The sequence below is a fragment of the Morchella importuna genome, assembly GCF_003444635.1.
Source record: "Morchella importuna strain M04M26 chromosome Unknown Morimp01GS002, whole genome shotgun sequence".
Taxonomy (NCBI): Eukaryota; Fungi; Ascomycota; class Pezizomycetes; order Pezizales; family Morchellaceae; genus Morchella; species Morchella importuna.
In genome coordinates, this window is record NW_025763399.1 from 2,121,588 (window position 1) to 2,148,687 (window position 27,100).

The following is a 27,100-nucleotide window of genomic DNA, read 5'->3' on the forward strand; positions in this document are numbered from 1 at the left end:
GTAGTGTGGCCGACCGGCGCACTAGGCCGAGCTTTAGACGTTCTAAGATCTATAAGCTGCAACTCAAGTCGGTGATGAAGGCAGATAGATAAGTGTATAGTTGGAAAGCGAGATGAATTGAGTACCAATTCAAGACTTGATAATACTGGTACAGTGCCCCTAGCTATATGAATGGGAGCAGCGAGCGTCAACAAGTATAACTAAAATCCGCGGACGCGACAAGAACTAATATAGACCTATCAACTGGACCTAGGTAGATAAAACGAAGAAATTTAGACAAGAGACAACGAAAAAATTCCTAGCCTCCCGGGAACGAACCAGGCGGCGGTTGGCGACACACAAAGGGTATTATAATCATGAAATATCACTCGATATTCGATTTACAAACCCTCTACAAACTCTACTAAACAACTAGCTCCTGAACTTAGATTAGTTGGTTTATGCTTTTATAACTAGAGACAGCTGACTATAATATATACAGCAAAAGGAGGGCTTTGTGCTGGGGTATTCCTATATGCTCTATGCGTTTAAGCTGGGTACGGTCACTCTAGCTATTGGAACTTAATTTACTAATACTAATTGGATGTGTAACTTGATATCTGTAAAACGGGAGCCATACGTCAGCTACACCATAAGCACGACAGGAAAACAATACTTAAAAGGGGGGCATGAAGCTCCCATCAGGTTTTTTGTCCCACAGAGACAAACCCCTATATAAAATTAGTTGTATTAGTGGGCAGGGGATGTATTTAAACTATTACGCGTCTAGAGAGCTCCACCGTGAGAGTAATCGTATTAGGAAATGGCCCTTGTTATATAATGTATATAGCACTACATGTAGAACGTCCCTATGGTTTACGAACCGCCACCGTGCCAGAGTGGTTCAACTAAAATAAATGCCATTTGTGGTTTGATTGACCACTATATGTGGCTTAACCAATGCTATATATGTGGTTTAACTAAATTGAACTCGTCGTTTAGATTAAGGGTGAAGGTCTTATATACTACGGGTTTTGATAAAATGGACTCGGATACCATCCACCGGCCTCAACACTTTTAAATGTTCATATAGAAATGACAAATATACCATTGCAGTAAATGACAGATGCTGTAGTCTTGAGACCAATAAATATCCTGTGAGTGCCGTGAACTAAACCAACAGCCATGACCAGTCTCGTTAATAATCCCTTTGGCAGCGCTCCCACAGAAGGGCAGCTGTTCTCTACTTTTGACATTTTTAAAATAAGGAAATAGGATCGTACTGGTAGAGAAGCTATAGCTATTGTTGTAGCGGCAAGAGCGACCGGATCCATGGAGGAGAATTAATTAGTACAATAGCCTAATCAACAACAAGCACAATCATGTTCAACCCGGGCACAAAAAACCACTTGCCGTCAAGTACATGATTAAGTAAACTGCAGAGATCAATCGCAGTCATATACAGCTAGATTTAAAAGAGCGTTCATGTAAAGTAATATCAATAGTGGTACATGGTATCTGAGTCCGTTAAAAAAAAAAGGTTGATGGTATTCGAGTCCTAAAATACTAAGATCCGTGGTATATAAGACCTTCGCCCTTAGATTAAACTACGGGGGTATGTAGTACCGTAGGGGGAAAGACATAAGGTGACGCCTCCCACGTGTCCTCTTTGGAAGTATCCCGTTGATACCTTTACCATCGGTCTATGATGGCTACACCGGTGTCTTTCCGCTCCACGATACATCCTTTCCAATAACAAAGCTAACTCTCAACGTCCCCACACACATTTGAGTTCTTTCCAACGCCTATGACGTCTTTCACGACGAAGCCCTCAGGCAAAACTAGGCGGGATGATATCTATCCTTGATCCCTTTCATACCACTGTAGGGTGGGGTTTCTACCATATATTTCCCAGGCACATGTTCCTGTGCACTCTAGACGACACATGGATAAAAAATCGCGTCTATTTAGTGGATTCACCCCATCTTCTGGGCTGTTTTTGATACATATGAAGAGATAAATTTACTGGTTTTTGATTTGACTCTGCTCTCAAAGCTAACGATGTATATTGACTACCATGTAGGTGTATTTACTGGAGGGTGCTCTTTTTTACTTATATTGAACCAGGAGTGGCTAATCGTTAACGATATTAATGCGGCCAAAAAAAAAGAAGAAAAAAAGAAAAAAAGCCGGGGATGAATACAGGTAGTCGTTGATTAGAGAAAGCTACAAATCTAGAGGTTGGATCGTTCTTCTCTCACTGAGTGCGCTTTAATAAGTCCCTCAGGGCGGGATCTTGGAGCACAGCTAAAGCCAAACACTAGACCCGCACTGCTACCATTCTTTTATATCTTGCCAAGCCTTCATTGGCTTTACGAAACCTTCTTCTCACAAACCACTAAAGGCATATCAATGATCGTACTTCTGCATGCAATTAATGAATTAAACAAAAAAAAAAGATCGTACTTCACCAGGCATCACTCGCCCACCACCTCCCCAAAAGAGGAAACGATTATCCCGCGTCTTCAGGGTTCGAGAACACCTTCCCTCTTTAACCCTAGCCCCCCTCATTACGTACCTAGCAACCCCAGCTTGATGATCAGTAAGCAATTTGCCGAACGGCTGCAACGCCAAAGAAAAAAGCACCCACGGGCAAAGCCCCGGACTCACAAAAAAAAAACAGGACATGGATAACTCCAGCCGAGGGGCACTAGCCGATATCTAGATCTCCATGCAGGTGATGTTTCCAGGAGTTTGGGCCGCCCCGAGCGCTCGAAGGTTTTGCCGTGACAGGAACCTGTTGCTGCATACATGTAGGTTAAAGGAACCCCTGCAGCCAGAGTAGCAACAGAACCTACCCTACCCTAAATACTCGACCTAAGTACCTACCTACCTTGGTCAAAGAAAAAAAGGGTAACGTTTCGGAAACATCTGTTTCACGGGGGTGGGTATTATTGAGGTTTGTAGTAGGTGTTGTAAAGTAGGTAGTAGATATGTAGGTGGTATGCAGTAGGTACTCTATTCTAGAATTCTTTTCTCGGCGGTCCTCATCTGCTCATTGTTCTCCTTATTATTGTTATTTCACCCGAAACTTGGTCCCCCCCTCCCAATCCTCCTTCTCCTCCGCCGCCCCCGAGGTTGTTACATGTATCGATCGATTGCTACCCGCATCGAGATATCACTGGGAAGAGTGCTGTGTCAGATTTTCCGACCAGTGTTTTGGATCACGGGTGTCTGCAAGCGAACAATTAAATTCTTATGCAGTGAGTAGTGATCAGTGAGCGAGAGGAATGCTGAAGGGATGGATGCAATATCTAAACTATGTGAAATATGTCGTGCAACACAGAACCGCTGTAGAGAAAAATAAGATAGTGATGATGCAAAAAAAAAAAAAAAAAAAAAAATAGATATAAAGGAAAAATTCCCTCACAAGAAAGGTTCATCAAGCCATCAATGTCACCCAGCCGCCCTCCATAGTCGCCCCGTTGCTAATACCTTTGGATAGTTGACTTCTGTTCGGCCGGTGCGATTGGCACCATGATAGTAAATATATTCGTGTGAAATAACCCATTAAACAAATTTAGTCTAGACAATATGCCCACATGTACCGTTTTTCCTCGCTCAGAAATCAGATATGAAAGAAGAAAAACCCTCCCCAAAAAGTGACAAAGGAAAGTAAACTTTATTTTTAATAACACAACCAAAATAAAAATAAAAAGAACAAGACATCGATCTGAAGAAGGAAAAAAAAATAATGATTGAATAAAAAGACAACCAAGAAACATCAAAGACCCATGAAGACGTCATTTATCAAGCGCCACCGCAAACCCACAAATTGATGTAGAAATACCAAGAATGAAAAACGAATAAGGAAATAAAAAAAGCAAGTAGAGTACCTAGATCCACGGAACCACATTCCTAATCAACAAAAGACCTCCCGATTATGCCTCCCAGAGAAGAATTGAAGGAGGATATGATACAATTTGTGAATTGACGTTCCACAACTCCACGTTTTGAGTGTGCTTCTAGCTAGCGTACCTGGAGTTGAAGAGACTCCAGTCACATATAATGGCCATGATGACGATCAACCTGTTGCGGGGGTGCCGAAACATAATGCGGATGGTACGGATGCGAGTCCGACGAAAAGTGCGTTGCAGAAATCAACGGATTCACTAAGTGCGGCAACTTCCTTGGGGGTGGGGCTTGCTGCTGCTGCTGCTGCTGCTGCTGCTGCTGCCGCTGGTACTGGTTATACTGCGTAGATGGGGGAGGATTTTGATGGAGCATAGCCGATTGCAGCAGAGATGTTGGCTGTGGTGGAGGATCAGGGGCTTCCCAGCCCCACTTGATCTTCAGTTCTTTGTACACGAAACCAACCCTCCATCCCGTCTCTTTCGTAATTTTCTGGAAGATCACAAGGATCTCTTCCTGCTCCCGACGAACTGTGAGGCACTCTGCGGCAATGGCCAATGATCGCAGGGCAACACTTGCAACACCTCGGTCCTTCACGTGCGCTGCAATGCCGCAGATCTGGTGAGAGTGCGACATCACGGTGTCATGCATTTCCTCAGACATCCTGGTCATCCACGGGTTGAGCTGGGCTAATAAAACCATAGCTGTATGGTAGAAGAGACGTGCTACTATGGCTGATCTCTTGATGAGCCAGACCTCTGGGAAGGCGGACTTTGCGGAGGTCTGGTAAGAGTGAAGGTACGCCAGTGGGTGCATATTGCGCGGGCAACGATCATTCCAAGCATCGCATAAGTCTCTCAGGCGCTTCCATTCTTGATATCGCTTTTGCGTCGTCTCACCAAGATACATATCCGAGTAATTGACCTCCTGTTGGTTCGCAGTATTGGCAGCAGCCCTGAAGTTTGCAATCTTGGCCAGAATGTAGGTGATTCGATACGCCCATATTTCTTCCTTCCCAGGCTCGGAATCCCGGCTGAAGTCCATATCAACACCCCATTCATCAGGCTCCCATGCGACTGCCCAGTTGAAGTGCAAGCAACTGAGTAACTCCATAGACACATTCAGCCAAAAACAAGCACCACCAATGCCCTTTGTCCTAGCATTCCATCCACATTCTTTCAAGAGAGCACGCGCTCCTGCAATGTGGTTCATTCGTTGAGTGGCTCTTTCAGACATGATCTCATAGACATTAAGGATGACTGCTGTTGTTGCGCACATTTCTGTATCGCGATTGGGATTCTGTAGGGAATTAAGAAGAAGGCGGGTAGCCGTATCGTAATAATTAAGTGCCTTGTCTTCGTGATACGCAGGATTGACTAATGTGAGATGACGAGCCCCACATGCTAGGAAAGCGTTAAGAAGCATGGGTTCACTGAGTGATGAAAATGGTAAAAGGCGGGAAAACTGATTCCGGATATCATCAGCAAAGAAGAAAAAAAATAACACTAAGGTCATTGGAGTTTTACATGTTTATGTGGATCAAGACTATCCATCCATATGCCCACTTCTTCTACGAATACCTGCATGAATAATGTCTCTTCCTTATCGTTCAAATGGCTTCGAACCTCCTTCTGTGGTGGTGGTGGACTCAGATTGTGTTCTGAACTCATGGTTGCAGATGATGGCGGCGGCGGCGGTGGTGGGGGCGGCGGTGGGGGCGGCGCATAATTATTTGGATTATATGATTGCCGGTGAGCATGATTATTTACCTCTTCACGATTGTTGTTGCTTTCCCCCATATGCATTGGAGTAGGTAACAATGGTAGAATCGGAGGTAAAGTATTATGTACCGCGGATGGAGCAGAGCTGATCTTTGCCGTAGACCGCGGTGTGGGCGGTGAATTCCTAGTAGTCTTTGGGGCAGGAGCATGAGAAACAGCAGCATATCGAGAAATACCACCAGCATACTCCGACGCAATATCTCTGGACTCATCTTGGAAATGGACTAAGAAAACCTCCGGGTCAGTCACAACTCCCGACCTATCAATGAAAGAATCATTTCTTACCCTTCCACTCATGTGAGATGGGCACTACCGGGGGTTGCTCCGTTTGAATATCGATGAAGTTGAGCCGCACACCACGCTTGCATATCCGACTTGACTTTCGGCAATTCTAGAGTAATTGCATCAGTGATAATCCTATCACCATATCGGAATAATTTACTTACCTGACAGTCTGGAGTTGCTTCATCACCTATGAAGATGGGAAATGAATATTAGTAACCAACTAAAGGGAGACTAAAATAAAGGGGGATCTCAAACATTTCAGATGACGTTCTCTAATTTTTGTATTATTTGTTAGCTATATATCATCCTACTAAAAGGAAAATTACGTAAAAATTGCAAAGGAATGGATTTGGAGAAATACGGACCTGCAAGTGAGGCTAAATGCGCGTAATAAAAACGTCTCATCAGTAAGATCTTCCAAGGTGAATATTTGTTTTAAAAATCAGTAGGATTTAAGATTGCAGATCATACCATCCTGCACGTAAAACAATGGTCGGTTAGTTCGTTGTTCAAAGTAGCCGGTAGGGCAACAATCTTCAACCAAGGGCCAAAAAAAAAAAAAAAAAAAGAAGGAAACATTAGGATGGATGAGATGAGGTAAATTACCTGTCCGCACACGCTTCGGCCGATTGACCACCGCCGTCTCATCTGCAGCCATCAATCCTGCCTCTCTCTTCACACCTGCCACCGCCGCACCACGGCCGAGTTGCCTTTGACGATTCGTCTTCTTTGTGCTTAGTCGGCGCGAGGATGAATCGGCGCCGAATGGAAGAAGACCTGGTTGAGAAAGCGTAGCGACCGACGTGATGGCGGTTTTTTCTTCTTTCTTTATTGCGAGAGTAGCTGGGCCGGAGGAGCGTAACCAGCTGGGGAAAAAAAAGAGAATCGATGAGTGGTTTTGCTTTCTTTCTAGGGTGAATGGGGGTCGACTGGGACTCTTCTGCTTGCAAAGGGCACAGAGCTCGCGTGTGTATGTATGTATGGGATGTATGTATGTATGGTAGTTATGCTTTTCCTGTCTTGTGCAGCAGCAAGCACGATGCAAGGGAGAGAGTTGCTTTGCCCACACGCGATCAGTAGTGTCGTCCTTGCTTCTACTCGATCTTCGGCTTTATCTAGACCAGAAGTATGATTGACACCCACCGCCGCGAAGACAAGAGAAGAGATATGGGGAAATATGAATATGATACTGTCGAACCCGTTCAATAACGTGGCGTCATACGGCCGTGTCCTGGGTTCTTTTCCTTGGTCCTTGGAATTTTGTCAAATCTGTGGAATGTCAAGTTCTTAATCCAACACACACCCACACACAATCTTTCCTCGTACGCAGTTCTCTCCGTTTTCTCTCTCTATGCTGGTACTCGGGCCGCTGTCACTTCCAATTATAACACAAGCACAGACCCTGGGTCTCGACTCAGAGACAACTGAAGATATTCCTTTCTGAGAAAGACAATGAGCGAGCTTGGAGCTGGAAATGGATTGAGCTTTTTTTTTTTTTCTTTGGCAAAATGACGGATGATAAAGTAGTTGGGGGGGGTTTTCGGATTTTGCTTTGGAGGTTGGGGGTTGGAGGTTGTATATGTATTGTATGTATGGTATGCAGTATCAAAAAATGGTTGAACTGTTTTGTCTAGCCTCGGAAGTTTTTTTGGGATGCTAGTGAGGGTGTTATCTAGGTAGAATTTTACACTGCAGAAGCGAACACGGATTTGCAAGGAAAAGCCAAAAGTTGCCGGGAAGAATGGTCCAGAAGTATTGGTCCAGTGAGTGCAAGTTCTCCAACAGAAGCGAAAGAGCAGCTGAGAAAATGAAATCCCAGGTAGGGTAGTAGGGGTGGAGGCAGGAGGAGTATGGAGTATGTATGTAGGAGGTGGATATCCTAGGTAGATATGGGGTTCCAGTTGAGTGACAGAATCCACCGGGACGTTCTGTCTAGCTTGCTGCTACTTACTACATACCCCTACCTTCCCCCCTCCCCCATGGCCATCCCATCCCATCCCTCTCTTCTACTCGTAGGGGTGCCTTGCAAACTCACCATGAAAGGATGATTCTTTTAGAAGAGACGAAAGTTGTGCCGTGCTTGGGCATTACGCTTTTGTCTTTCTTTTCTTTTCCTCAATGGTGGTAGTGGTGGTAGCGGTCATAGGCTCTCAAGAGCCAGCCCAACGTCTTTGTGACCCCAGGTTTCGAACAATTATAAAAGTTATGAAAAATTAAAACTCTTGGAAATCAAACGTTGTTTGGCAAAGTCATGTAACAGTTAGGTACTACAAGCCTCTCCCTAAAACGCAATATTCTAGATTGAGGGGGTCGCGCGTCTATGCAGAGAACAATTCTCTAACGAAAGCCTTGTTCCTCTAAGCGCTTTCGATCTCCACTACTAGACTGGATGATCCCGAATTGCAAAAAAGAATTGCTGACCGTAAAAGCAAATAATCGCTATTACCAGGAGTCCAATGGCATGTCTGCTGTTGCTCCAACTTAGTAGGGTATTGACTAGAGTAGAGTAGTGCTGCGAGGGTTCGAGAGGTGGTGACAGCTGTACTTACCCGATGAACTAAATTATGTAGATATGATGATGTCTCTAGACCATCATTACTGTTACCCTAAAGTACAGTACTGGGTACGTCAAGAGAGCTTATCCCAACCCAACTCATCCCAACATTCTTTTTTAGATCTGCGCCCTGAACTCAAGCACAACTTGTTGAATTGGTTGCTTGCAAGTGAGGCTTGATGCGGAGAACCGCTATGTCGGGATTAGGAGCAAATGGCTGTGCGAAACATGATTTGTCTGTGCTCCCCATGCCGTGACGGGTGTGGGGGGATGAATGGACGTGAGGCGGTGCCTAGATGGCTGCCAGATTAGATGGCACCCCAGACCAACCACGAGAGCAAGTATTGCCGGGTAAGGGTTGGGCGTATGACGGTAGGGTACCAGGCCAGGTCCCTCCTGCCAGGCCTACATATACCTGCCTGTAAAAACGTCGTATTATGTGTGAAGGAGATTTAATACCGAAATAACGTGGACCTCACTAAGATAGAAACATCCGTACTTTATATAAATGACCTACAGAAAAGGGCTGAATGCAAGTAGGCACCTGCTGATGTAAGGTGAAAGGAACACCGGGCGTTCAACAAACTTAATCAGTTGTCAGTTTTTTAATTTTTCTACTCTTCTCCCGTAGAAGCTGACTGGAAGGAGGGATGGAAGGAAGAAGATCTGAGATCATGTTGAAGGAAAGAATGGAAAGGGGTTTGGGGGGGGGGGGGTGCACGGTAAATCGATCCCAACCCGCACCAGTGCCGCTGATGTTATTGCAGGGTTGATTGAGTTAACGGTCGACAAATGTTTCCCTATCAATAGCAATACGTATGTGCATTCCACATCCAACGGTGAACTTTCTTTATGACCTGTATTCCTTCCCATCTCATCACGTTTTTTGATGAGCATCTCTTCTAGCTAGATGCCGACTTTACACAGAGAACTCTCTGCTATAGATCGATCTACCGTGGAATGCTGGAGCCTCACGTGTTGTCTTTAACCTATCATCACTGATCTTAGGTTTGAAACTCGATGGAGAATCAACTAGACCACAAGCACGCGCTGAATCCCCCATCCCTCCCTTTTTCTCCTCCAACCCCGGTTTCATCCCATCGCTCAATTATCGTTGTAGATGAGATTAGCAGCAACATCCTCTCCCTCTCCCAAGCAGCGAGGAGCCAGGGGAGGCTTGGATAGATAATTCTCCGAAGAACCACGCATGTCTCGGCGGTGCTGCTGAGGCGCGGACACCCTATTTTCAATGGTGGGTTTCTATTCTCAACTGCCGCAGTAAATTAATGTTTCCCATCGCAAAAAAACTCGTTTTCCTTTTTGCCTACATTAACTTACAAGCGCTCTAGTATAACTACATGAAGTTAAAGCACACTGAGGGTTGTCGATGTGTGTGAAGTATTTTCGAGACCATAGCGCTTCTGGCGGTATAGGTAGGAGGTTGTGCATGAACGTGAGCGTTGAGATGGGGCCCAGCACGGCGACAAAACACAGACACTTGTTTGCGCTGGTAGAGCAACAAACATGCTTGTCGCCCGAGGATACGGTTATGGAGTCTGGAAGGATCTGGGCCGATGCGACCCCCACGATTTTCTACTTTGACGTTGATGGATGCGCGCAGTCACCTGACTACATGTAGTGACATCTAACTACATCTATTAACCTTTACAATAATTACTTGCGGCCAGAGTAAAAAAAAAGGGTAGATCCTAAGGTTTGCCCTAGGCCCAGCCACCAAGGTTAAGTGGTACCAACTTTTGGGAGCTTAATCTGCGATAATACACTATCTTCTATATATATACACGCGCTATAGAGAATATCAGCATGGCTATTATTATGGAACTGTCTCTCCCTCCCAAGAGCAATGCTTTTTTCTCTCGCCAATATTTCACATGTCTAGGAACTTATTTACCCGTGGGGCCAAAGTGCGAGCCACACAAAACTTTCCCACTAGGCAGGTAGGCAGGTTTACTCGAAATCTATTGAGATCCGATCTGTCACGTAAAGTAGAGTGCATAGAGTACTAACCTACACCATACAGTAGAGTAGTACATAGTTCTAGGTAGTCGTCACGGGCCCGAAACTCCCCTACCCTACGTAACGTACCCCCCTACCCTTGCCCTGGTCTCGGGTTTATAAAGAAGCGAAACAGGCTACTGCGTTCGACCCTAACTCGATCCAGCAGTAATATAAACCATTAGTTAAAAGGAGGCAGCAAAAATACTTTTCTAGAGAGCTGCCTAGCTACTACTAGTAGACGAAAGATATATTTATATTATAGAAAAGGAAGAAGGAAGTCTGATCGCAACCGCAGGAAGGAGATCACGGACTAAAGTACGAGCTGAAAAAAAAAAAAAAAAAAAACACGCAATACGAAGCTAGAGTATGTTACTTGGCTCTTTATTAACAATAAATTTATACTCTAGGCCCGATATGGCACTGATCAGCGCGCATACCATCTCCCCAGCCCTCCCGGGTGAGATGCCATGATCCTAATATAGAGAGTGGCCAACTGGATTAACAATGTTTTAATAACACAAAGGTAAGCCTCCCTTTTAGATATTGCTGCATGTACCTGTAGCTGCGCATGCCTGCCTACCCGCCTGCCTAGGCTCTGGGGTAGATTGGGGACATGTGTGATAGTAATTAATAGGGGAAACCTCCCCCATGGGGATTGACCAATTGGGGGGTGGGGTTATAGTATCTAGGCTTTCCCGGAAGTTTCCATCTACAATTTTATGTATGCCCTTCACGTGCACAGACTCGGCGACTACATGTATTCTATCACTCCATCGTAGGGTGGGGGAGATACATGTAGATAAATGTCTGTACTTTTATGAAGTACATTTACAGCTACATAACCGGCCTAGACAGTACAGCTAGTACCCGCAGTAAGGGTCTCGATAGTAGCATTTTCCTACTTTAATCGAGAATATGGCCACTATATCGAGTACTGTAGTAGCTATAGAGTAAACGTAAAAAAAATTGCATCCATGCCATCCATTACCAACCTCTGTCAGTCTGAATAAACTCTATCCACCACCGCCACCTCTACCGGGGGGTTTATCTTGCATGTTCCCTCCACCTCCCGTCCCGGGGAATAATCCAAAGTGCGAATCGCGACATGCATTACAATTGGGCACCTCCCGCCCCGGCCCCTCTCCCCAAACCGGAGAAAGCATCCCTTCCATCCTTCCATCCCATCTGCGGCCGGCATAACTCCCGGGAATCCAGACGGAAAGAAAAGGAAAATGCCGGCCGCGGCGGTGCCCCCCTTTCTCGCACGGGTACCTACCTGCCGATTGGCGGGTGTGGCGAGATCGGGAAGGTGCGTTGCATTTGGTACATGATGGTGGTGGTGGTGGTGGTGGTGATGGATTAGAGTAGGGAGGGACGAAGAGTGGGGAGAGGGAGGGAGAGATATATTTAGAAACGGCATGTACCTTTGGGGTGGAGGTTTTTGGGGTTTTGATAGTGAGATCCTCGGCCGACAGAGGTTGTGGACTTGCTTACAATACACATGTAGTAACTACAAGACCGTACAGGCCAGGCCAGAGCAGGGTTGAGCTTGTAATTAACGGGGGAGTCGAGGCAACATCATCACCATAATCATCAGAAGGGAACAAAAACAAACCCTCCATCTAAAGTAGTGATCCAGTTACATAGCTAGCTACATGCAACTCCCCCTCCCGGCCGCAAAACGGGAAAAAAAAAAGAAGAAAGAAACGTAAACTTTTGGATAAACCCCCCCGTCCCATCTACAGCTCCACCATTCCATCTCTACTACTCCTCCCGCTCCGGCCTCCCCGTCCCCTTCCTCAGCAGTCCAACCGCATACAGCAGCCCTTCATTCAGCACCTTCTCATCGCCCGCGAACCCAACCTTCGCCGTCTCGGCCGCAATGGACGCCAGTGCCTCGGAGGAGCTTGTGCTGACCCACTGTTGCGAGCCCGCATGCATGAACTGCTCGATCCCCGGTCCTTCGGCGGTCGCCAGGACCACAGAAACCCAGAACGCGGGACCAGCAGGATCGACCGCGAGGTCAAGTGGGTTGCCTGTGAGTGCGATGGTGATGGGGTGTGCGAGGTTGCTGGTGGCCTCGTCGTGCGTGAAGACGAAGATGGCCGGTACACTTTTTTGGGGTCCCCGTTAGCCACATTGTGCGGGTTTTGTGAACGGGCGTGGGGAAACTTACCTCTCGAATGCGACCAGCACCTGCCGCAGCGATGGAACCTCCCAGAGGCCCACGACGGTCACTTTAAACACCCTATCGGCCTCGGCCTCGGCCTGGTCTAGTTTACCGCCCGCGACCTTGCGGCCGATAACGCCGGCGACCAAGTCCCCGACTTCGATCCGCTGCAGCACTTTCCTAGAGCACCAGTCCCATACCAGGAGGAAGTCGTCGCCGCCGCCCGACACGAGTGTGTGTGTGTCCCAGGTGGGGATCAGCAGCTTGCTCACGAAGCTCTCGTGGCCGAGACAGAAGCCCTCGATAACATGACCCTGCGGGTACCGCGAGACACGGATGTGCTCGTCCCTGTCTGCGGTAAGGACATAGGTGCGTGGCTTGGTGTCTTGTGGGCCTGGAACAGTCACAGAGGCGATGTCGACAAGCATGGAGACGTGGCCGAGGAGGAGCGTGTGCGTGAAGGGGAGGTCGAGCGAGATCTCGGTGCGCTTGCGCTTCTCGGCGGCGAGGCGGTCGCGCTCTGCTTTTGCGAGCTGCGCAGCAGTGGGGGCGACGGTGGAGACGGCGGCGGTGGGGGTGAGGGCTGCGAGCTCTTCGGGCGCTGGGAGAAGTGGAACGGAGTAGACGTCGCCAAACTTGTCGGCGAGGAGAATTGTGTTCTCAGAGTCGGCCGTGGCGATTGCGCAGAGGCGCTTGGGCATTGCGCTGGCGGCGGTATATTAATCAGTATTCCTCTCTCTTTCTCTCTCTCCGTAGTGGGTAGGGATATATCATGTATATCATATACATGTGCATACCGCTCACTCAGAACCTTCAACTCCGCGCCGCCCGCCGCAATCTCAAATACCCGCAGCGTCTTGTCCTCGTTCGTCACGACAACAAGATACCTCCCTTCCTGCACCGTCAACATCCTCGTGATGCTATTGCCCGTACCCTCGCCATCCCCACGTGGCGCACCCACGCCCAGCATCGATGTCCGCACCCAGGCTGGCTCCTCCTCCGCCGTGTCGACTTTGCGCTTCTTGCTCGGCGAGCTCTCCTTCTCCTTCTTCTCCTCGTCCTTCTTCTCGTCGTCCTTCTTCCCCTCCTCCTCCTGTGCCTTCTTCTCTCCCCCCTCCTCTTGCGCCTTCTTCTCCTGCTCCTCCTGCGCACGCTTCTCCTTCTTCGTGGTGCGTACCGCGAGCTGCGGCGCGCTCCACGACGTCATCAGGGCGCCGGTAGTACCGGAGAAGCACTGCAAGATGCCGCCGAGCGCAACGAGGAGCGTGTTAGTGCTCGGACAGAAGTGGAGACGTTGCGCGGGGTGTCGCATTGTTAATTGAGTTAGTTGGGGGTTGTGCGGTGGTGAGATGTCTGTCCGTGGTGGGGGTAAGTTTGTCGCCGTTGTTGCGGTGTGAGTAAAATTTCCCCGAGCCTCACTCAGCCAGCAGCCAAGACTTTGCAGAGGGTCAATGATCGTGGTTACAGGAATATCGGAAAAGTCGGGTTTTAGGACGCGAGGGGCATTGGGACTTGAATAAGGGGACAGATATGAATGTGGGATTGCTGCATGTTTCTGACGGGCTGATTGCCGGTTTGTAGATTATCGGTGACGCGATTGATCGCAGCTATATATAGCCAGCTGGCTAGCTATATATCATCCGCTCCGAGGAATAGCTCAGAACAAGCTCCAGAACCCCTGTTTATATATGGCCATATATATTTTTCTCTAATAGCGTAATTAAATCAAATGGCATGTGCTCATGGCGAATACTACATCCAGCGGAAAAGTGGTATTCGTTTGATCCTCATCCGTAAGTATCCAGGCCAGACCATGCCGGTCTCGCCAAAATACAGGGATATTGAACCTCCGAGTCAAGATTTTCTCGGTCCCGGACATCGCCCCCACATCATATAAGCTCCGCTCTTACGATATAATGATGATCATTGAGGTCTAGTTGATCTCAATCGTAGCTGGCCGGTACACGTAGTTCTTGACTTTTTAGGAAGCACCCTCGCCAGCTCAGTGACCAAGATATATTCAATGGCCTGTTTCATCCCTCCTGTTAATATCACGGCATGGACAAATTCTTCCGATAGCCATGGATGGATAGGTTACGTACCTCACTACCCTCAATATTAACAATATCCAAAGAAGTATACACTCAATCTTCTTATTCCGCCCCAGAGGTGTAGCCCAATCTATCACTTACAATATTGCAACAGCCAGCCCACTACCCAGTCTATTAATGAAAACGCCACCAGTGTCGTGTCGAGGAGTTCTGTTGCTTTTTTTTTCTTTCTAGACCGCTCGACCTGTGCGTGGGTACACTATAACAAAGCCCATCTAATTTGTAGCAGCTTGGGACCAGTATTCTAAGGTACCGAGGAGGGCAGTATAGAGCTAAGGGCGTATGTTAGGGAGAATTATGATGTGGTTCTGGAAGTGGAGTTGGGTTGGATTATGAAGTGGCTAGGTAGCATATCAATTACTGGAGCTCTACTCAACCGACAAGCTAGGGGGACATCGCTTCCACTTCGCCCCTTCGGGGCTTTAGGAGCCACATGTAAGCAATGGCTGCAATAACACTAGTGTGGTTGGGGCTTTATAAATGAGGTATATTGTGCGGCGAAAAACTGGATCCAGGTGGTCTACCAACTACGAGAGCATACCCCACAGTGACGAAGACCACTGGGAAAGGGAGATGATCCTGTCATGTTGCAGGTAGGTATTAAGTTTCTTTCCTACACTGGGGTGGATGTAGTGCGGACGGGTTTCTGGGCAGGAGGATCAGGTACGGTGGGCTCTGACTATCCATACAGCTGAGCGCAGCGCCTCGGCTCACGATATATATATATGATTATCATAAAAATATACTCTAAATATTCTAGATCCTACCCTACGTTTGACCTTAAACACCTAGCTGCGATACCGACGACTTGTTTGCCAACGTCATGAGAACTGACGATCAATACTTCCCTTGAGTCTTTCGATACCAGACTTGGGTAGGGGTTGAGTGAAATATCGATCATATAATATCACTCGGCTAGTTAGGTTATAAAACTGTTCATGAACCTAGGAATTGTGCCCTGGTTGATATTGTGCGAATTGATGTTGTGGGCTCCTGTACTTGCTTGTGGGCAGTGGTAATCAAGTCAGCATGGCGTGCCTTTGCAATTAATCGGGTGTTTGTGAAGACTGTACGAGAGGCCGTTGATGATAACAGCACCACTCTATAGACAGTACTTCCAACAGCCATCTTTGAAATACAAGGTGAGAACTATCAAAACCTGCCACATTTCTTCAACCCTAGCTCCCCTTCAGTCTTCAGCTCAGGGTTAATAGGACGAGTATGTTCATAGAGTATCACTCGGCCAGAACGATGCATCCTTCCTATCGACACGCGCCTGAGCAACTATTGATATATTGATTGATAATTCCTTAATTGTATGTAGCCCGGCGCCTGAGCAACTATGAGATTTACGTCAACCCCGTAAAGTAGTCTTAGGGGCGCCAACATTGGCGCGGCTTGTTGTCTTTATTTTCTTGTTTCCCAACTTCCAACTCTTCTTCCAACTCTTCTTCCAACTCGATTTTCTTCCTCCAGATACCCAACTGCCCGAGCTCCTAAGATATCGACTCCATAAACATCCTGAACTCCCTCAACCCCCTAATCCCCACTTTCTTCATCTAACTTGAGGTTTCTCCCCCCCTTAGCCTCTCAATATTAATACTTCCGGCTCGCTCGGGGGTTCTTCCCGCTTCGCCAAGCTCCCGAAGACTTCTCAACCCGCAATTACCAACCGCCCCATGACCTCACAGCCCTCCAAGGTTTCTCCCTCTCTAGATCCCCTACTCTCCTAACTTCCTAAAAACCACAAGCCTAGCAAGCTCATCTAGATAGAGACCTGCGATTGAAACTGTGTTTATTTATGAAATTTTGACGCCTTTTCTCGACACCTTTCAATGATGATTTTGCCCGATACTTTCTATCCGCCTTGTCAGTTTTTTGTGTTCCATTTGAGACAATATGTTGCCGAATCATAAAGACACTACATGTAGTATCATGTCTAAATACATGTAGTGTCCCTTTAATCTATTGCTTAGGTGCTGCTAACATAAGACATGGTAACATCAGGCGAGCCTCGCACGCAAGCCACAGGATACTTGGCAAAGTTGGCAGCTGTAACAACATAAGGGCTATCATAGTCTCCCTCGCTCAGCACCCCCGAACAAACACACCGCGGTCAGTCGCTTTTCATTCTTTTTTGATTATTTGTATCTGGTGGAGAATAATTATGCGGAAACGAAAAGATTGTGGTTTTGCCCCTTATGGTATGTGCTTTTCTATTTCTAATTTCAGTTTTAACAAATTAATCATATGAACGTATTGATATACGAGGTATTTTGAGAGCTTTATTTCCTTATCATGGGGGACCAGGAATATTGAGATGAGTTCACCATTGCATTACACAGTCACAAGTATTCATACTATTAAATAGCAGTTCGGATCTCTTCCACCTTATTTAAAAACTCTCTGGTCGTCTGGTAAATGGAACGAAGAGAATTATCACAAGATGGGCTTATTCTTGCAAACTTGGCAACTTGCCAAGCATTGGGTTTTATTACTGATCATAAGGTATCACTCGCTAATAATTACTAGCGAGAAAACTTAGATCTTAAGAATCAACTTACCCGTCGTCTTCCTGCTCTCGATGTCTTCCTGGGCTTTCCTCACATCCCTCAAAGGGTACACCTTGTGGATTCTAACATCTACCTTACCCTCTTTAATCCACCCGAAAATCTCCTGTGTGTATGTATCAAACTCCTCTCTCGTTGCTGTTTCATTGGAGTCAGTCCAGTCCGATCTCACACATTACCGCCGGCGGAAGGAAGGAAACATACCGATATATCCAAATAGCTGTGGCCTCAAAACTTTCAAGTTCTTCGCCGACAACCTCGCAATTGCAAATGGCGGTACCGCACCACTCGCATTACCAAACGACACTAATGATCCTTTCCTGGCAAGCACCTGAAGATCGCCTTCAAAAGTGCTTTTTCCAACGCCATCAAATACCGCGGCAACTCCCTTCCCCTCGGTGATCTTCAATGTCTGCGCGACCCAGTCCTCGCTGCTGTAGTTGATCAAGTGTTCCGCGCCATTCTCCTTGGCAAGCTCCAACTTCTCAGTCGTAGATGCTGTCGCAATCGTGTGTGCGCCAATGATACGGAGGATTTGGCAGAGCCAGAGTCCAACACCGCCGGCCGCAGCATGGACAAGGATGTAGTCGCCCTGAGAATTACCGTTAGCATCCTACTGCGAGCGAGGTCTAGGCAATCGAAGGAAGCATATACCTTCTTGACCTCGTAACTCTCACGTACGAGCGTTAGCGCTGTAAGGCCTTGAATCATCGAGGCTGCGGCAAGACCCGGAGCAAGGCTTTCGGGGATGTGCGTGGCATGTAGAGGCGCAGCGACAGTATATTCGGCCTGTGTATCAGCGGCAAGGTAGGCGATGCGGTCGCCGACCTTGAAGTCTTTTACTTCGGCGCCGACGGAAACGATGGTGCCTTCGGCTTCACGGCCGAGAGTGTAAGGGAACTTGGGAACGGGGTAAAGGCCGCTGCGGAAGTACTGCTACTGGGTTAGTTATGGTATGGGATTCGTGGAGGTAGAGAAGGGACGCACCGTGTCAATGTAATTAATGCCAGCGAATTCATTCTTGATGAGGAGCTCAGTGGGAGACGGGGTGGGGACTGGGGCGGATGTGTTGATTTCGACGACCTCGGGGCCGCCGTGGGAGTTGATTTGAACAGCAGTCTGAGTTGTTGGGATGGAGGTAGACATTGTGCGGATTTGTATAGGTATCTGGGAGAGCTGGTGAGGTTTTGGAGAGATGCGAAGGAGCGGTAGTAGTACTGATGATGTCCGTGATATATGGGAAACTGATGAGGAGCGGAGTATAATAGGGAGTGCAAAACGAAGAGACATTGGAAGGTTTAAGTACCAGAGACGTGTTCTTATATTCGCTGAGATTTATGCTGATTGACAGCTTTCCTGATTGATTGGCTAGCCAACAAAGCTTTACAAATAGCCGTTCTCGTTTGTAAGAGGGATGGAGTTAGGTCTGTATGACATTCGTATTTGTAACCCTGCTATATACGGCCGACATATCGGCCGAGTTTACCCCCATCTATAGGCATCTATCCATACGGGATGATTGTATTCGGATGGATGAGTGGTGTTTTGGCGGGTGCAGCTAATGGGTGGGGATGATGACGGAATTCGGTACTAGGATTAATTGTCGTGTAGGGGCTAGTGTTCGGAGTTGGCTTGGTGGGGGTTGCGCAGGCACGATAACTAATACAAGTAAAGCAGTATGTGAGCCTCGGTCTTGGAATACACGCACTTATCACTATTACACAGCTACAGCACTCTACAGCTCTAGTGGTATATACATGTATCGAGGGCCAGCAGCTAGCTCCCTCAATCCAATCCAATCCAACCCAACAGACACCAAAGCTAAATACTCAAGACTCAAGAAGTGTTAAGAGTCAAGATTATTTAAGACTTTCACAATCGATAACATAACGGCAGTTCCCGCAGCCACATCTGGGCGATCCACCACCAGTCGGAGAGCACGCCGATCGTACACAAAATAATACATAATACCTACTTTACAACACCCACCTGTTTCACCTTTCAAAGCAATGTCTCATCTTATCCCAGGCACTAAAGTCACATTTTGTTTGGCTCTCTTTTCAAAAGGCGGAACTGCCTAAGAATGTTTAAAAATCACGGCCAAGTCTATTGATGCTCGCCAGCTCACAAGAAAACTACATGTAACTCAAACCCCAGGCCCTAGCTTAATTTTGTTTCTTCAATGCGTCCAGCAGTTCCTGTGGCGGCGGCTGGCGGTATCCCTGTGGGTTATTTGACACCCTGCGGTTCGTCAGTATTCAATCTACACAAATCAATTAGGCAGGATAACGTACCAGCGCCATAGGTCCACACACGCCTGCTCCAGCGTTATCTCTGCCTTCCAACCGAGCTCCTCATTCGCCCTCTTCGGCACCGCTGTCAGATCCAGCACATCGCCCTTTCTTCTCTCCGCCGTCTCATACTTGAGGTCCCGCCCAACAGCTGCTGAGAAGGCCTTGATCATATCAAAGACCGTTGAGCCCTTTCCGGTGCCCAAGTTCCATGCACGGCAGCCAGGGTTGTCTTTCTTCAACTTTGCCAATGCCGCAATGTGGCCCTTGGCCAGGTCGATGACATGGATATAGTCGCGGATGGCGGTGCCATCATGAGAGCCGTAGTCTGGCCGTTATTAGTTGGAAAATTTCGGTCACCGTTTTAGAGGTAAACCTACCAGTTCCGTAGACCATAAGCTTCTCACGGCGCCCGACCGCAACCTGTCCCAACAGCGGAAGAAGGTTGTACGGGTCGCCCAATGGGTCCTCTCCCATGATACCAGATGGATGCGCGCCAGCAGGGTTAAAATATCTCAAAAGCGCAGCATTCCACCCAGGATGCGCCTCAACGTGGTCCTCAATTACTATGTTGTAGTGTTAGGATTAGGGTAGTGGGTGTAGAACAAAGAGGTTACATACTCATTTCCGCCATCATCTTTGTGCGGCCATACGGGTTCGTGGGGCCGATAGGGCAGTGCTCGGGAATCGGAATCATGCCCTCGTGCAGTGTGGCGTCGCCATAGACAGTGGCCGAAGAGGAGAAGACAATGGATTTGACGCCGTTGGCCTGCATGGCGCCGAGGAGGGCCACGGCACCGCCGACGTTTATGCGGTAGTACTCTACTGGTTTCTGAGTGGATTCACCAACTGCCTTTAGGTGTGTCAGCATCAACAATATTGTATACAATATAGCACAAGAGGCAGGTGTCCGGGGCAAAAACCAGGGGAATAGTAAAGGTAGAACATGCCTTCAGTGCCGCAAAATGGATCACCGAGTCGATCTCGGGGTGTTTCTTGAACACGGCATCCAGCGCCTGCTGGTCCGTGACATCGACATTGTAGAAGACGGGCTTGCGACCACAGATGAGCTGGATGCGGTTCAGGACCTCCTCAGACGAGTTGTAGAGGTTGTCGACGATAATGACGTTGTAGCCCGCGATGAGGAGCTCCAGGCTGGTAAAGGAGCCGATGTAGCCCGTTCCTCTTCAAGAAAAAATATACATTGTTAGCTAGGATGCTCTAAACAGTTCGGATGACATGACAGAAAAAACGATTACCCCGTGATCAGGATGGTTCCAGTCATGTTGCCCGGTAACGGAGAGTTTGTAGGGTGGGTGGTAGGAGTGGATGGACGCCGACTAAAGACAAAGGCGAGCTAATAGATCAATGAAGCAGTTGAGGGGATGGAACGTTAGTCTACAAGTGACAGCAGACAAGACAATGGGATAGGAGATTGTGTGTGTCTACGGAATACAAAGGGTTGTAGTAGATTATATGGCGGGGTTTTCCAGAGAGGGGAAATGGGATGAGTTATGGATGAATTGGATGGAGGAGGGGTAGAGGGGTGGATGATCAAGATGACTAGTTTTTGTAGATATAGCCTCCATAGAGTAGTGGGGGAGGGGCTAAAACGGGATCTCGTTTTTACGGACGGGCCCGGGAGTATTGGGTTAAACAAAAATAGCTCTCTCTCGCTCTTGCTGGATATATAGGACTACGACGGGCAAGCAGGGACGAAATAAACCTATATGGTATGTTTTCTTTTCTTTTTTTTCTGGCTAGCTCTGGGGCATTGTAGTAGGGCACATGTGGTAGGTACATGTAGCATTAGGGGTAGAGAGGGGGGGGGGAGCTGGATAATCATCTTGTAGTATAGGGCACGTTTGGTTTGATAGGCCTGGGAACGGGTAGGACGGAGAGGTGTCGGGTACGGGTGGGCCTGTGGGGAACTACTCACTATCACTATTCCAACAGCGCCCAGGGACCACAAGGCCCTTTGACTGGCCGAGAAAATAGATGGCATTGTTTTTCTTGAGGGCGAATGGTTGTTTTGTGAGGGGTGTGTAAGGATGGGGATATATGTAAGAAGGACCCTTTGTTTACCAGAAAGGTTGACTTGACCATCAAGAAGGTCGAACAGCACACACTACGATGCCCAGTTGGTATTTGGTCTGGGGGAGTGCCAAGACTGGCGCCTGTCCAGATAGGGCGGGCGGTTGCGAAAGGCTTGGCCTTGACAACCACGTCTCCTCGTGATTTAGGGTCCTCGTTTTCTGTTCGTGCCTTTACCCTTCATCGCCCCAAAGGAAATTCCACAAAATTGTAGAAAAGTAATTCGAGGACAAAACGCCAACAATAAGCAGCGTCAGAATATAGCTTTCTTTGGAAGCTCATCCCACACATCGAATACAACACTCCCATCCATCTCCGTCCGTTGATCAAGCCACGCTACCCCCAACCACCCCATTCATCGATTCGGGCCCATCTATCACCTATAAGGAACTCCCAATTGGTCAATAACCCACCCATCTCTTTCTCTACCGCACCACAATCAATCCTGGGGGTAATCGTTCTCGCTCCCTTCTCATCCTTCTCCACCACCCCGTTAGCTGGACACGGCAGACAATGCCCCGATAGTTTGCTGCTGCCCCCCGCCTGTTTTCTACCAGACAAAGAAAACAACCCCCCCCCCCCCAAACCTCAAATACTATAACCGCAAACTCTCCTACCTACAGCCACCACCCCGCCATCATCTTCCTGCAGCTCTATTGCTTGTCTGGTACGCGTTACATCACATACTCCTCTTTATATCTACACTCTATCCTGCCAGCATCCTCTAGAAACCCTTCAACACTTTTTATTTCCAGTTAGTTACAGGCCCCTATCCTATCCGTTAAAGGCCTGCCAACATTAGTGTACATCCGCTTGTTTGCGCCGGCGCATTTGCCCCGCCTTTTCTACCGTGCTAACTAGCTCGCTCGCTCGTCGTATCAAGCATGTTTACCGCAACACCACCCTCCGTCAACCGGCGACGGTCAACGGGTCGGAAATCGCTCGGACTCGGGGAGAAAGAGCAGCTCCCGTTCGTCGCAACCAGGAATAACTATTCCTATGGGTCGCAATTCAGCAATATGCCCAAACCGCCGCAGTTGGCGGAAACAAAAGTTCCCTTGTCTGTTGCGCTGAAACAGCAGCAGGATGCATCACAGGCTAGAATGAGAGCGGAGGAAATAGAGAGGGAGAGAGCTGCGAGAGAGCCAGGCACTGTGGAGCCAGAGGACTGTAGAAGGTTTGACCCTGACAAGACTGTAGTGGATAAAGGATCGCAGAAAGCGACGGAGATTGCACGAGTGCAGCAAGAAACAAGGTCACTAAGAAATGGTCATTGTAGTGCCGCGAGCGAGGAACGAACAGCTCCGACTGCAGTGTCTACTGCCATGCCGCCGCCGCCACGCAGAAGAAGTCCGAGGCAGCAATCTGGTATGTTCCTGCAGTTCCCCTCCAGTTTGCGTAAGAGGGTTTACCATCCCAATATTCATTTATCTTTCTATGGGCCATATTTCTATCATCTTTTGTAGTCACTGATATAGTTGGCTACACAGAAATCTCTGATCATTCGTATTCTATCGGTTTCGATACTACTCAGGGAATGAGTCGCTCCTATGCCTCCGAAGATGACGTTGGCCTTGCTCTTGGTCGAAAGTTCACCCAAAATTTGGCCGACCTCCCGTCAGATGGGTCCGCAACTGATGAGGACGACGAACCGGTTGATCACTGGCTTGCTACACCAGCAAAAGGGAGTACACGACAGAGCGATGCTGGTTCTGCAGCTGGCTCCAAACGTTCAGGAAAATTCAGCCAAGAACCTACATCCAAACACAAAACGCCAAGCGAACAGGGTCTCCCGGAGGAAATGGATCAAGAGTACTACGACGATTACTCTCAGAATGATCCATCAGAGATTTATGGGTCGGGTAGTGAGGGCGAGAGCGATAAGGAGGAGGAGGAGGAGGAGGAGGAGGACGACGACGACGACGAAGAGAGATATGCAAGGAATGAATACCTGAATGAGAGAATGTCGAAACAACTCGAACTTGCAGAACAGTTACTTCCCATTCTTGTAGAGGGGGTGGTAGCCGCTGGTGCGCCCCTGGAAGACCTGACACTTGGGGTTTAGGCTTATTCTTCTATCACTGGGATTGGTGGTTGTACCGACGTACGATGGCTATTCTTTCGACAGTATTCGTCTCGGTAATACTTGTCTCGGTATATTTATGGGGTGTTTATCATCTTTTTGATATTGACTTTCGAAATTTACGTGGAACACATTTCACTTATCAGCGCCCCTTGGCCCCACCAACAAATTGGGAAGACGTTCAGGTTCGGATGTACGCAATTGAAAAGGTAATCCAAGAGTTCGGGTACCATGCATCTAGGGAGCAGCTCGAATTCCAGGACACAATGCGAAAGGAAGTCGAAGTTCTCGAGGGGAAGGTTAATAGCCTTGAAGAAGATGGGCAAGAAAGTGGAAAGGCCGTTGCGGATGCGCGAAAAAGGTTGGAGGAACTGGATGACAGCATCAAAGCTTTTGAAGGGTTCCGAGCGCAGATCGAAAGTGATTTCGAGAATCAAAAAAGAATGCTCAGATTACTCAGAAACCAGCAGGATTCTTCAATGGGCTCGATCAAAGATGCTCTTCCAGACAAAATGGTATTTGATGTGAAGGGCGACGGAACTTATACGTTTCCACCCGACTTTGAGAAAGCCTTGCAGAAGTTGATTAAGCAGACATATCCATCAGACGGACCTACGGGGTTCGCCGAGACCGACAGGGAAACTCTTCAGCGAGACCCTGATTGGAATGACTTCCTAGAAAAGAATGAGAAAAGACTAAGAGGTCTTATTGATGAACACACAGGTCTCACATATGACCAGTACAAAGATCAAGTGTTGTTGAGTAAGGGGACTGTCACCCAATTGATCGATCAGAAAGTCAGAGAGAATGGAGATTGGGCCGTCAACGTGTTTTGGCCAAAGATTGAGAAAGAATTCATGGAGAGGCTTAACCAAGACTCTGTCCTTCCAACTCTTGTCGAAGATGCAATCAAAAAGTCGCCACTTGTTGTTGATAGTGCTGTTCGAAAGTATATCAACCAAAGCCCACACTTCGCGCCTAAGGAGGGTTCCGCTTCCCCTACCTCAGGTTTCAGTTCCGATGCCGAGGTCCCTTCACTTAGCGTACCAGACTATGCCTCCCTTCTTACTGGGGGAAAAATTTCCCCTTGGGCAACATCACCAACATTTGAATGGTCAAGTAACAAAAACCGTTGGTTCTACGCTGTTTTTGGTAAACGACGCGGTGTTATCGCACAGCCTACAGTTGCAATCACTCCTACGAGCGACGTCGGCCAGTGCTGGCCCTTCCCTGGTGACCAAGGTAATATTGGCGTCAGGCTTGCGTTACCTATTTTTGCTACTCAGATCTCAGTCGAACATATCCCGAAATCCCATGCGGTTGATATCTCATCTGCGCCTCGAAAAATCGAGTTTTGGGCTCAGTTTGAGGATGCTGAGACCAGAGAGAGAGCAGAGAAAGCTGCGGCAAGGGCGTTGAATGAAATTGAGTGGTCAAAAGACAGGCTATGGGACCGCGACAGCACATCATCGCCTCCAGGACCTAGTGGGACCTTGTACGACAAGTTCGTCAAGCTGGGTGTGTTCAAGTACGATATCAACTCGGGAAATCCGAGGATCCAAACCTGGGATCTTCCTGTTGATTTGGTCAACTTGAACATTACTACTCAGCTCGTTGTCTTCAAGGTTATCAATAATTGGGGTCACCCGGATTACACATGTTTATACCGTGTGAGAGTCCATGGAAAACCACAGATGGTACCTAAAGTGATGGATGAGCAGGACCTCGACGCGGGTAAAAGGGCCATTCCTATTCATCCCTATCAGTATTAGAGTGTGGGAATTGTAGTTGGCGTATAAAAAAATATACCTGTATGTGGGGGAGGGGGGAGTTTATCTTTGAGCTTTTTAAGCATTTTCACTTTCTTATTTATAACTTTAACCTGTGTATCTCCTAATTCCCGTTCGTTATTATATCCTTTGGGGGCAGAAACCCCCCACTTTGTGAATTCGGTCATTGGATCATTGACATCGCGCTTTTAGGTGACGTGCAGCTTGCAGCTTACAGCTTTTTCATTTCTTGTTTCTGTTTATTCTTTTGTCAGTGTGTTTGGAATTTTATTTGTTTGTTTAGGGCATGTAACAGGAGAATAGGTGTTTTTGCTTTGCGTTTGCTGTTTTTAGTTTTACGGGCCTTTAAAGTTCAATACCACTTACTGTTGACTGCGGTCTTAAGTCTTGGTTTTGTATACATTCCTTAGTATTCTGCGGGGATTTTTTTTTGGGGGGGGTTGGCTTGAGGACGGAGTTGGAGACGGGCTTGGAGTCGGAGACGGTGGTTTTTTTTCTTTTTTCCCTTCCTTTTTGTAATCCATTTCTTCCCCTTCAAAACTTGCTGTGTTGGATCACTCCTACTGCTGAACATCATTAATTAATTAACCATCTTTTTCTTTTTGTTTTTCTTTATAGAGGATATGTAGAGAGAAGGGGCGAGTGTAGCCAAAGATCGTTTACTTTGAGCTCTGAGGGGAGGATTTGTTAGCTACGTGTCATCGATGCCTCAAGGGATTGAATATATTCTGGAGTGTGGTGGAATATCCCATGGCCATGGACAGATCTTTCTTAATCATTATTTGCGTATTGATTTTCTTGCAGCCACTGGAGCTAGCTAGTTTATATGCGGACTAATTTTATCAACCCTCGATCTCTGTAAGCTTGTTCGATTTGATTTTTAAAAAGAGATAATTGAGTTCGTTACCCAGGATTCCCACATGGTCACCCACTGCAGTACTAACTAGGCGATATGTTGATTATGTATGGCAGAGCGGACGGGATGCCCAGTTTTCAACATTCTATGAACGAACACGGCAGTAGAGCCATGATTGAGAAATTTAAAAGCATAAATGTGTGGGCGATTGATGGCGTGAATATTTTTTTGGCTTAATTCATTAATTTTGATGGCGTGAGTAGTCTACAATGGTTGATGAGAAGTACAGTGACTCACATTTCAGCTTTAGCAGGAGAGCGTTGTGGTGGCAGTCCTCCATACATGCACCTGTTCATGTCGAGTGATAATCCGTGAATTAATTGATTGTGGTTCTCGTAATAGTGCGCAGTCCTAATTACAGCTACGGTAATGTTTAACATTCACCTAGTACCACGAGACGCAGGAGGCCGGAGAGTTACGATGTATCATAAACTGAACAGATCTATCATAGTTTAAGAACTAGAGGACTGTAGTCCCGCAGTAAGGGGAGGATATATGTCACCGCAACTCGACAGGATCAATCTTTTTTGGCGTGCCCCCCCACC

At 47.5% G+C, this 27,100-nt stretch overlaps 6 protein-coding genes across 6 annotated transcripts; 3 read left to right on the plus strand and 3 right to left on the minus strand.

Moving 5' to 3' along the window:
* Positions 1-9,760: 9,760 nt before the first annotated feature.
* Positions 9,761-10,150, plus strand: LAJ45_01417 (uncharacterized protein; the record flags this gene model as incomplete). Its single annotated transcript, XM_046111011.1, has 3 exons — positions 9,761-9,763; positions 9,861-9,891; positions 9,945-10,150. 3 exons carry the CDS (start codon positions 9,761-9,763, stop codon positions 10,148-10,150), a joined length of 240 nt encoding a protein of 79 aa, XP_045976189.1.
* A 2,144-nt stretch (positions 10,151-12,294) lies between these two features.
* Positions 12,295-14,012, minus strand: LAJ45_01418 (uncharacterized protein; the record flags this gene model as incomplete). The annotated part of the gene is made up of 3 exons (XM_046111012.1): positions 12,295-12,643; positions 12,707-13,405; positions 13,498-14,012. The coding sequence occupies 3 exons, from the start codon at positions 14,010-14,012 to the stop codon at positions 12,295-12,297; spliced, it is 1,563 nt and encodes a 520-aa protein (XP_045976190.1).
* Positions 14,013-17,352: 3,340 nt separating this feature from the next.
* On the minus strand, positions 17,353-18,527 carry LAJ45_01419 (uncharacterized protein; the record flags this gene model as incomplete). Its single annotated transcript, XM_046111013.1, has 4 exons — positions 17,353-17,519; positions 17,586-17,973; positions 18,036-18,314; positions 18,369-18,527. 4 exons carry the CDS (start codon positions 18,525-18,527, stop codon positions 17,353-17,355), a joined length of 993 nt encoding a protein of 330 aa, XP_045976191.1.
* Positions 18,528-19,546: 1,019 nt separating this feature from the next.
* Positions 19,547-21,677, minus strand: LAJ45_01420 (uncharacterized protein; the record flags this gene model as incomplete). The annotated part of the gene is made up of 7 exons (XM_046111014.1): positions 19,547-19,622; positions 19,676-20,000; positions 20,053-20,238; positions 20,294-20,521; positions 20,619-20,857; positions 20,932-21,029; positions 21,612-21,677. 7 exons carry the CDS (start codon positions 21,675-21,677, stop codon positions 19,547-19,549), a joined length of 1,218 nt encoding a protein of 405 aa, XP_045976192.1.
* Positions 21,678-22,650: 973 nt separating this feature from the next.
* Positions 22,651-23,831, plus strand: LAJ45_01421 (uncharacterized protein; the record flags this gene model as incomplete). Its single annotated transcript, XM_046111015.1, has 2 exons — positions 22,651-23,134; positions 23,257-23,831. The coding sequence occupies 2 exons, from the start codon at positions 22,651-22,653 to the stop codon at positions 23,829-23,831; spliced, it is 1,059 nt and encodes a 352-aa protein (XP_045976193.1).
* Positions 23,832-24,115: 284 nt separating this feature from the next.
* Positions 24,116-25,621, plus strand: LAJ45_01422 (uncharacterized protein; the record flags this gene model as incomplete). The annotated part of the gene is made up of 2 exons (XM_046111016.1): positions 24,116-25,091; positions 25,214-25,218. The coding sequence occupies 2 exons, from the start codon at positions 24,116-24,118 to the stop codon at positions 25,216-25,218; spliced, it is 981 nt and encodes a 326-aa protein (XP_045976194.1).
* Between the last annotated feature and the right edge of the window lie 1,479 nt (positions 25,622-27,100).